At 47.5% G+C, this 11,475-nt stretch overlaps 1 protein-coding gene across 1 annotated transcript in view; it reads right to left on the minus strand.

Annotated features, from left to right (window-relative positions):
• The window catches only part of adcy9 (adenylate cyclase 9), a 95,584-nt gene extending 84,525 nt beyond the window's left edge, over positions 1 to 11,059 (minus strand). Inside the window, exons 1-2 of the mRNA XM_031813733.1 lie at positions 9,310 to 11,059; positions 7,264 to 9,110 (exon numbers count right to left, since the gene is read on the minus strand). Of these exons, the coding sequence (XP_031669593.1) occupies positions 7,264 to 9,110; positions 9,310 to 9,353 (1,891 nt within the window). The 5' untranslated portion in view covers positions 9,354 to 11,059. The remainder of the gene's footprint in view (positions 1 to 7,263; positions 9,111 to 9,309) is intronic.
• Between the last annotated feature and the right edge of the window lie 416 nt (positions 11,060 to 11,475).

Here is an 11,475-nt window from a genome sequence, read left to right on the forward strand (position 1 = left end):
TGTGCAGTGTATAGACAGAGACTGCTGCTATAGCTGTGCAGTGTAGACAGAGACTGCTGCTATAGCTGTGTAGTGTATAGACAGAGACTGCTGCTATAGCTGTGCAGTGTATAGACAGAGACTGCTGCTATAGCTGTGTAGTGTATAGACAGAGACTGCTGCTATAGCTGTGCAGTGTATAGACAGAGACTGCTGCTATAGCTGTGCAGTGTATAGACAGAGACTGCTGCTATAGCTGTGCAATGTATAGACAGAGACTGCTGCTATAGCTGTGCAATGTATAGACAGAGACTGCTGCTATAGCTGTGCAATGTATAGACAGAGACTGCTGCTATAGCTGTGCAGTGTATAGACAGAGACTGCTGCTATAGCTGTGCAGTGTATAGACAGAGACTGCTGCTATAGCTGTGCAGTGTATAGACAGAGACTGCTGCTATAGCTGTGCAGTGTATAGACAGAGACTGCTGCTATAGCTGTGTAGTGTATAGACAGAGACTGCTGCTATAGCTGTGCAGTGTATAGACAGAGACTGCTGCTATAGCTGTGCAGTGTATAGACAGAGACTGCTGCTATAGCTGTGCAGTGTATAGACAGAGACTGCTGCTATAGCTGTGCAGTGTATAGACAGAGACTGCTGCTATAGCTGTGCAATGTATAGACAGAGACTGCTGCTATAGCTGTGCAATGTATAGACAGAGACTGCTGCTATAGCTGTGCAGTGTATAGACAGAGACTGCTGCTATAGCTGTGCAATGTATAGACAGAGACTGCTGCTATAGCTGTGCAGTGTATAGACAGAGACTGCTGCTATAGCTGTGCAGTGTATAGACAGAGACTGCTGCTATAGTTGTGCAATGTATAGACAGACTGCTGCTATAGCTGTGCAATGTATAGACAGAGACTGCTGCTATAGCTGTGCAATGTATAGACAGAGACTGCTTCTATAGCTGTGCAGTGTATAGACAGAGACTGCTGCTATAGTTGTGCAATGTATAGACAGAGACTGCTGCTAGAGTTGTGCAATGTATAGACAGAGACTGCTGCTATAGCTGTGCATAGACAGAGACTGCTGCTATAGCTGTGCAGTGTATAGATAGAGGCAGGCTACTTGGCACACTATATATGCTGACTAAAATACACAAATCTTGAAGGTTTGTTCTCACTACGCAATGTTACAATGACCTGACTGTAACCATGAGTCATGGTGTTGAGAAATGGAATGATGGTAAAGTCACACAGAGAGCAACACGCCCACACATCAAAGATGCAGTGTGAAATGGCCCTAACAGACAGTATCAGTGAGAGGATGAGGAAGAAGGAGAGAGGGGGGGGGGGGGGGAGAGGGGGAGGGAGAGAAAAGCAGAGGCAGTGAGAATGGAGAGGGACAGAGGGAGAGAAGAGAGAGAGATGGATGAGAGATAGATGGAGGGAGGGAGAGAGAAGTAGAGGCAGTGAGAATGGAGAGGGACAGAGGGAGAGAAGAGAGAGATGAGAGATGAGAGATAGATGAAGGGAGGGAGGGAGAGAGAGATTGGAGAAGGGAAACCAACACTATACAGACGGTCTAGGACAGGCACCTGGGGACCTGTTAAAAGACACCATTTTCCCTCAGATGGAGAGAGCATAACGGGCCCGACCACTCCATAAAAAATTAAACCATCGTTGGGTTTCAGGGCTTTTTCACGCCTGCTGGTGTGTGTGTGTGGCCTACTAAAGACACTCCAGGGGCTGCCTGACAAACGGGAGCGGTGGTGTCTCTGACAGAGAAGAATCTTCATTCCTTCCCGCCATCATCCATCATTTCCAGCTGACCAGCTGCACCTGCTGAGGCGTCAGCCCCCGCCACCAGCCCGCCACCAGCCTGCCGTCAGCCCCCGCCACCAGCCCGCCACCAGCCTGCCGTCAGCCCCCGCCACCAGCCCGCCACCAGCCCCCCGTCAGCCAGCCGTCAGCCTCCGCCACCAGCCCCCCGTCAGCCCGCCACCAGCCCGCCGCTATAATGCTATGACAATGCTCAGATTGTCTTCATGCTCTGGTATCACACACAGGCATTTACCCTGGTTGGCTCCACTGTGATCCAACATAGGCCTAGAGACACAAAAAGGCATGCACGATATATAGTCCTTCCTTATACCAAAACATTGTCACTATTAAAGTTGGAATAAGAATCTCAGTATTTCTTTCTGCAGTGTCTCAGCCAGAAGCTCAGAATCATGTGATGTACTGCATGACATTGTTCATTTCTTTACTACACAGGTCAGCCAAACCAGCATCTACCTACGAGCTGGGAAAGGACTTTCCCCTAATGTATATATGTGAAGGCCTCAATGTTTCGTTCTGCAGAGTTCCTCGCCCAGTGTCTAAAAATGATGAGATGTGACACACAGGTCAGCCAGCACAGCATCCACCTACTAGCTGTGAAGGGGACTTTCCCCTTGCATGTGGGACGCGGGGTCGTGGGAATGAGCGAGGTGACTCGTCCTTTTGACCTGAAATCCCTGACTATACACTGCAGAGTATATTGGTAGAGTATACTGGTAGAGTATGGGGCAGAAGCGTAGCCTAGTGGTTATAGCGTTGGACCGAAAGGTTGCAAGATCGAATCCCCGAGCTGACAACGCACAAATCTGTCGTTCTGCCCCTGAACAAGGCAGTTAACCCACTGTTCCTAGGCCATCATTGAAAATAAGAATTTGTTCTTAACTGACTTGCAAAGTTAAATCAAGGTAAAATAATACTGGTAGTTCCGCATATTCATGATATACATGACTCCACGACACACCAACAACAATCTCACTGACTCAAAACATGGTAGGTCCTATCATTGCCCACAATGACAGTTGTGTAGTGTGAGCCTCTGATACTGCTATGGCTGGAGAGAGAAGCAGGTCGAGACCAGAATAAAGGGGATTTTCATTTTAGTGGCGGTTCAATCCCTCAGCCTTTCAAACACAGCTACGTTTGGCACCATAACTTTATTACTGCTAGGTGATAATGTACTGATTCTCCAGGTGATGAAAAGAGCCATTAAGCCAGAGTTTTAGTTCCATCAGAGGTATTTGCATAAATGCATTAAATAAAACCGAATTACTGGTCTCTCTGGGGTTATGTGATTTAGCAGGGAGAGAGGGACAGTGTGAGGAATAGAGAGCGTGAAAAGGAAACGGAGAGAGAGAGATAATGGAGATGGAGAGAGAGAGAGAGATAATGGAGACAGAGAGAGATAATGGATACGGAGAGAGAGATAATGGAGGAGAGATAGAGAGAGGAGAGATCATGGAGATGGAGAGAGAGAGAGAGAGATAATGGATATGGAGAGAGAGATAATGGAGAAGGAGAGAGAGAGAGAGAGAGAGAGAGAGAGAGAGAGGAGAGATAATGAAGATGAGAGAGAGAGAGAGAGAGAGAGAGAGAGAGAGAGAGAGAGAATGCAGACGGAGAGAGAGAGAGAGAAGAGGAGCAGATGCACTGTAAATTGCTGACATCTCCATTTATAAAGAAAAGATGTTACATAAATACATGTATTTATTTATTTTTATTTCACCTTTATTTAACCAGGTAGGCTAGTTGAGAACACCTTTATTTAACCAGGTAGGCCAGTTGAGAACACCTTTATTTAACCAGGTAGGCCAGTTGAGAACACCTTTATTTAACCAGGTAGGCCAGTTGAGAACAAGTTCTCATTTACAACTGTGACCTGGCCAAGATAAAGCAAAGCAGTGCGACACAAACAACACAGAGTTACACATGGAATAAACAAACGTACAGTCAATAACCCAATAGAAAAATATATATACAGTGTGTGCAAATGTAGTAAGATTAGGGAGGTAAGGCAATAAATAGGCCATAGTGGAGAAATAATTACAATTTAGCAATTAAACACTGGAGTGATGGATAGTGCAGAAGATGAATGTGCAAGTAGAGATACTGGGGTGCAATGTAGCAACAAACAAAAAAACAATATGGGGATGAGGTAGTTGGGTGGACTATTTACAGATGGCTATGTACAGGTGCAATGATCAGTAAGCTGCTCTGACAGCTGATGCTTAAATTTAGTGAGGGAGATATGAGTGAGGGAGATATGAGTCTCCAGCTTCAGTGATTTTTGCAATTCGTTCCAGTCATTGGCAGCAGAGAACTGGAAGGAAAGGCGGCCAAACGACGAGTTGGTTTTGGGGATGACCCGTGAAATATACCTGCTGGAGAGCGTGCTACGGGTGGGTGCTGCTATGGTGACCAGTGAGCTGAGATAAGGCGTGGCTTTACCTAGCAAAGACTTATAGATGACCTGGAGCCAGTGGTTTTGGCTACGAATATAAAGCGAGGGCCAGCCAACGAGAGCATCGCAGTGGTGGGTAGTATATGGGGCTTTGGTGACAAAACGGATGGCACTGTGATTGACTACATCCAATTTGCTGAGTAGAGTGTTGGAGGCTATTTTGTAAATGACATCGCCGAAGTCAAGGATTGGTAGGATAGTCAGTTTTACGAGGGTATGTTTGACAGCATGAGTGAAGGATGCTTTGATGTGGGAAGCCGATTCTAGATTCAAATTTGGATTGGAGATGCTTAACGTGAGTCTGGGAGGAGAGTTTAAAGTCTAACCAGACATCTAGGTATTTGTAGTTGTCCACATATTGTAAGTCAGAACCATCCAGTGTAGTGATGCTAGACGGGTGGGCAGGTGCGGGTAGCGATCGGTTGAAGAGCATGCATTTAGTTTCACTTACATTTAAGAGTAGTTGGAGGCCATGGAAGGAGAGTTGTATGGCATTGAAGCTCGTCTGGAGGTTAGTTAACACAGTGTCCAAAGAGGGGCCAGAAGCATACAGAATGATGTCACCTGCGTAGAGGTGGATCAGAGACTCACCAGCAGCAAGTGCGACATCATTGATGTATACAGAGAAAAGAATCAGCCCAAAAATTGAAGCCTGTGGTACCCCCATAGAGACAGCCAGAGGTCCGGACAACAGGCCCTATGATTTGACACACTGAACTCTATCTGAGAAGTAGTTGGTGAACCAGGCGAGGCAGTCATTTGCGAAACCAAGGCTGTTGCGTCTGCTGATGAGAATGGGGTGATTGACAGAGTCGAATGCCTTGGCCAAGTCGATGAAGACGGCTGCACAGTCTTGTCTTTTATCGATGGTGGTTATGATATCGTTTAGGACCTTGAATGTGGCTGAGGTGCATCCATGACCCTTGCGGAAACCAGATTGCATAGCGGAGAAGGTACAGTGGGATTTGAAGACTTTAGAAAGGCAGGGTAGGATAGATATAGGTCTGTAACAGTTTGGGTCTGTAGTGTCTCCCCCTAAGGAAATTGTCTCACTAAGGTAAGACAATCCCTTGGAGGTTCAGAGCCAGGGTAAGAGAACAGGGTCACATTGAGGACGACGTCTGGGTGGCAGACAGACAGGCAGACAGGCAGGCAGACAGGCAGACAGGCAGGCAGACAGGCAGACAGGCAGACAGGCAGACAGACAGACAGGCAGGCAGGCAGGCAGACAGGCAGACAGGCAGACGGACAGACGGACAGGCAGGCAGGCAGGCAGTATAACTGAACAGGGAACAGAAATAAGGGGGAGGGGGACAGAGGGGTACAACAGTCTGTTTGTGGTTCAACACCCAGTCAGCCACAAAGGGCACCTCCCGACAGACTGAACCCCCCTGTCCCTGATGTCCCCAACGTATGACATATGACACTGTGAAACAGGTGCTGACCTTGACCAGTGGCAGGCCCCACGTGTCTCGTAATCAGGGAACCACCAATCACCTTTGATGTAGTGTCCCGACTGGCCCTGTATAAAGCTCTCATTCAGAACAGAAATGGGTGCACCGTACTGCAGCACATAAACAACACAGCATAAAGGTGTTTTCATTCAAACCACATAGGTTTACTAAGTGAAAATGAACAGCCGTAAAGTCCTTATTACTGCTGCCTGTGTTGCGAAACTGCCGTTAGGTGACCTTGCTGCATCAGTAGAGGACCGATAGATTACAATTAATCAAATGGTCACCCAGACTATTTACATTGACCCCCCCACACCTTTGTTCTACACTGCTGCTACTTGCCTTTTATTATCCATGCATAGTCACTTTACCCCTACCGTCAAATGACCTCGACTAACCGGTACCCCCTGCACATTGACTCGGTACCGGTACCCCCTGCACATTGACTCGGTACCGGTACCTCCTGTACATTGCCTCGATGTTATGTCATTTCCTTGTGTTACCTTTTCATTAAAATTTTTTACTTTAGTTTATTCAGTAAATATTTTCTTAACTCTTATTTCTTAAACTGCATTGTTGGTTAAGGGCTTGTAAGTCAGCAATTCATGGTAAAGGCTACACCTGTTGTATTCGGCGCATGTGACAAATAACATTTTATTTGATAGAGAGGCCGTCAGTAAGGCAGAACAAGCAGAACAAGAAAAGTCCCAGCGTATGTTCAAATGTTCCACTGCATAGAGAGATCAATATCAATACTGCTTCTGACTCTCTCCATGCCATGCTAAACCAATACACAAGACTGGATATCATGTTACATTTAGCAATCACTAAAACATCTCAATCTGTGCTTAACTCCTGACAGCCAGGCAATACTGGAAAGCTTAAGAAAAAGTACTTTCGAGTACTACTTAAGTCGTTTTTTGGGGTATCTGTGCTTCACTATTAACATTTTTGACAACTTATACTTCACTACATACATTTTTTTAAATGATGTAGTTTTTACTCTGTACAGTTTCGCTGACACCCAAAAAGTACTTGTTACATTTGGAATACTTTGAATACAGTGAAACTGTCCAAATCACTCACTTACCAAGAGAAAAGCCCGGGTCATTCCTACTGACTCTGATCTGGCGGACTCACCAAACACACATGCGTCATTTGTAAATGTCTGAGTGTTAGTATGTTCCCCTTGCTTGCCGTAAATTTAAAAAAGGAGAAAACGTGCTGTCTGGTTTACTTAATATATAGAATGTTAAATGATTTATACTTGTACTTTTGATACTTAAGTATATTTTAGCAATTACACTTACTTTTGATATTTAAGTATATTTAAAACCAAATACTTTTAGACTTACTCAAGTAGTATTTTACTGGGTGACTTTCACTTGAGTCATTTTCTATTAAGGTATCTTTACTTTTACTCAAGTATGACAATTGGGTACTTTTTCCACCACTGGAAAGCAATCACATAAATCACAACCCATTCCCACAGATGTGCAATCCCCGCCTTGCAACCAGCTGGTCACGTACCTTTCAGCTGGTCCACCACCACGCTCTGTCCAACCCTCTCAGTGACCCGTCCGTTCTCCCGCTGGTACCGGTCATCCAAAAAGTTGGCGGTGGCCTCTGATAGGTGCACCTTCCCGGCCACGCCCAGTTGCTCCATCAAATTGGCCAGGTTCACGTCGTTGGACCACACGTCGAACTTAAATCGCTTCATCCCGAGGATACCGCACAGGACAGTGCCCGTGTGGACGCCCACCCTCATGTTAACCATCTCGCTCTTCTCCTGGCAGAACTGTTCGATGGCTTGGATCATGCCCAGCCCCATCTCTACGCAGCAGTAGGCATGGTCAGCCCGAGGTTCAGGGCAGCCTGCCACACAGTAGTAGCAGTCCCCGAGGGTGCTTATTTTCTCACAGCACGTCAGCTCACACAGCCGGTCAAAACGTCCAAAGAGGTCATTGAGGAGCCCCACCAAGGCGTGGGCCGACTTGTTGGCAGACATCTTGGTGAAGCCTACGATATCCGCAAAGAGGATGCTGACGGGCTCCATGCGCTTCATGTTGAAGGGTCTGAAGATGATCTGGCCTCTCGGGATTGAGGTCTTATTCCTCTTGTTGTTCTTGGGACTGGAGATGACGGCCGCCGCGCCGCTGCTGGAGTAGCGCTTGGCCGAGCTCCCGCCTGCCAAGCCTTCCTCGTCGCCCTGCTTCATCAGGTCGTCGGCCACCCTCCGAGGCATCACAGAGTGGATCATGCGTTCTTTCAGCGCCTTCTCCACCTCCAGGTCCTTGCCGTGCATGATGGCCTGGCCCACCTTGAGGAAGGTACTTCGCGATCGCACCTCAGACATGATGAAAAGGTGGATGCCGATGGCATGGGCGCACAGGTGGAGCAAAGCTTTGGCTGGCCCCAGCCAGCGTAGAGTGTCCCAGTCAGACCCCTCCAAGGCCTGGCTCCAACCATCCCCAGCAGCCTGGGTGAGGTGAAGCCATCCCAGAGCCTCGAAGAGCACAGAGTAGAGAAGTCCCAGTAGCACCGAGGCATAGAGTCGGATGTGGAGGACGCTGTAGAGTAGCAGCAGCACCTCCATGCCCAGGGAGAAGGTCCCTACTGGAGATAGGCAGGCGCTGCCCGTGGGTAAGTCCCGGTTGAAGGTCACATTTCTGGGCTCCATGCCACTGAAGTCCCCCACATCCTCCACCACATCCTCAGGAGGGAGGGACTCCAGGTCCCTGAAGCCGGCTGTCTGGATCTGGGGTGCCAGGGTGAGGGCAAAGGTCACCACGATGAGCAGCAGCGACGCCTGGTTGTAGCAGCGGACGTAGATCCTTGTGAACGTCAAAAGGAAGAGGAGGATGCAGAAGAGGAGGAAGCAGGCGGTGGGGACGAGGAAGGCAGTTCGGTCACACCGGTCGGGGTTGGCACTGAAGTACACCCCCCAGAGGAGGCTGGCGGCAAACAGGTAGAAGAGGACGTAGCGGAACCTCCGCTGGGTCTGGGGAAAGCACCTCTCCCTGCATGCCTCCTCCAGGATGGGAGAGTCAAACTTTGGGTCCCAGAAGTGCCCAGCAGACCTTTCAAACAGCTGGGGCATCTTCCTCTGGGTTCGCAGCCCCTTAACCACGGGCCTGAGGACCCCGGACTCTCCCGAGCTGCAGCTAGAGGAGATGCTGTACTTGCAGTGTTTGGACCCACTCCCCATGAAGCCTCCTCCCATGCCACCCAGCGCCCCGGCTCCTCCTCCGTGCTTGTGTTTGACACTACTGCTGATCCTCACGGAGACGCTGCCCTCGCCGCTTGAGTCACAGCTCACCTCTGTGTTGTGAGGCAGCAGCTGCTGATGTTGGGGGGATGCCATGTTGCTTTTTAATCTAACAGAAATTCGACAACAATAGAGCGAATTGCTATTTGCAAGGCAATGTAGGCTATGAATGTAGAGTGTGGTACCCTCTAGACTAGAACAAATAAATGATGCACTAACAGAAAACAACTCCAGAGAAAAAGTCTGACAGTTAGCCTGTACTGAATTTTGATCTGTTAATTATTGCCCCTCATGACGTCAATACTCACATTCTTATACCTTCCCCTCTGTTTTGACGCACTTGTATCGGCATAGTTCATTCTGTTCCAGTCCAAGTACTGACAACTGTTTTTGACTCATTGAAAAAGATTTGGGGAGAAGTCAAAATCTTACATAACATAATTATGTTGACTGTAGAAACCTAGTTGTGTAATACTACTTTAGTAGTATTCAGTAGCATTTCCAAGGCTCTCCCCTGACTAAATAGCCGACTGTAGACTACTGGTATATTGGGACAAATTCTTCAGATAATGACAACTGAAACCTGGATCAAATTCCTTCATGCTCTCACTACTTGGCTGTCTGCATAGCCATTCTTTGTACATGCACTGTCAAAATAATCCCCGTCTGCATCTATATTTGTCTCTACAGAACTGTAGCCTCCTGCCTGTCCTCTGTTATTTATTACATGGTAATGCTTTTAAGCAAGTAGACTATAATGCATTCAGAAATTGCTTCCAATTTACAGTGATATATGAGAAAAATAATCATTTCAAACTTCACGCGTAAACACTTAGTGTGTGTAGAACTTTATCCCGTATTCCCCAAATAAACCCACGCTCCGGCGTTGTAAAGGCATCGCAAGAAAAGCCACAGTTACGGAACTATTGTTTGACATGTGCTGGGTTATTTAAGGCGGAAATGTCTTCCCATAAACAAGAAAGAGTAAACAAACACTGACGTCTAATGCCCATTGTCCTTCTTTACCCACATGCTCTTGCTGTGATTGGGAAAAGGCCTATTCGTAAGTATTTCCATGGATGGAGCCCCGTCCTTTCCTGAGGTCTCTCTCCGGAATTTCCAAAGCTGCGCCTCCAATTCCCGGGGATCCACGTTGACAGAAGTGGGCAATTTGAAGAGGACAAGTTGGCAGAGCAAAAAGCGGCAAAATGTAGTAGACCTACAATTGAATTGGAGATCAAGTGTAGGCCTACACGCGCAAATACCTACTTTATTGGATCCAGACCATGCTCAGTCTGTGTTGAATAAATATTGTTTTGATAATACAAGAACAGTCAAGTCAACATAACATTTATTTTAATTTCCTGATAACTGCCACTGATTTCTCCCATAATTCCAGGAGTGACCGGTAATTGAATTGTCAGTAAACTTCAGTCTGCCATCCATACAGGGCCACGGCGGAAGCCAGTCTTGGTTGTATGTAGCCCCTTTCCATCCTCCTTTGCTCGTTTGATGGAAACTTTTCCCACGCAACTATTCTTCCCATTGAGTCGCAGACGAATAGCAAGTGGAGAATATGGGCTAATTACCAGCTTTCTCCCCTCCTCGTATCCCCCGGACACCGAGTCCTCCCTGAACAGACAAGCGGCTCCTTGATCCCCCACTTTAACACGATTGCATGAAGAAGCAGACGTCTGTTTCTTCTGTCCAAATACTTCAATTGTATTCAAGGCAGATTTGCGGGTTTAGCTATTTAAACGCACTTCCCGTCCGATCCTCTCTATCCCTTTGAGATGTTCTATTCCCCGTTGTCTGGCCATTCGCCGGTCTTTCTTTCCAGAAGAGGCACAATGGATACCGCTGTAAAGCGTTATGTGAGCTATCCAAGCACAGTTTTAAAAAACGGCCCCGGTACCACCATCTTCACGGAGATTTCAGAATCCGCCGTCCACCCGCATGTGTATAAATGTGTGCGACTGACTGTGGATCAGAGAGGGACGAGAGTAGTGACAGGGGGGCGGACGTGTTTAGGTGCGTGCACGCAAAAGCGAGAAAGGGAAAGACTGGAGGGTGGCGAGCACGTATTCAGGGGTAGGTGGGGTGTCCTTTTCTTTTTTACCCGCAGTGAGCGCGTCGGAGCACGCCCTCACCTCGCCAGCCACATTCTCGAAGAGATGTGTTCTTCTCACTCACTACCACCGATGTTACCGAGACCACCGGTGTTTTTATCCGTAGTGGGGGTATTCGTGGAACCATGACAAAGTGAGTATGGAGGCGTGCTAGGGCGGGGTGCAGCCTTGAACAAAGACAGCAGCAACCCCCAGAGAGAACAGCTCCCTTATGATATTAATAACGATGCCATGTCCCCAGGCTTCAATATTGGGAACAAACTATTACAATCAAATGTCATGGGAAATGTTAGCCCACTAAATCTATTAATATCACCTGTCATTTCTATTGCTCTATTTATTCTG

The sequence above is a fragment of the Oncorhynchus kisutch genome, unplaced genomic scaffold, assembly GCF_002021735.2.
Source record: "Oncorhynchus kisutch isolate 150728-3 unplaced genomic scaffold, Okis_V2 Okis06b-Okis10b_hom, whole genome shotgun sequence".
NCBI lineage: Eukaryota > Metazoa > Chordata > Actinopteri > Salmoniformes > Salmonidae > Oncorhynchus > Oncorhynchus kisutch.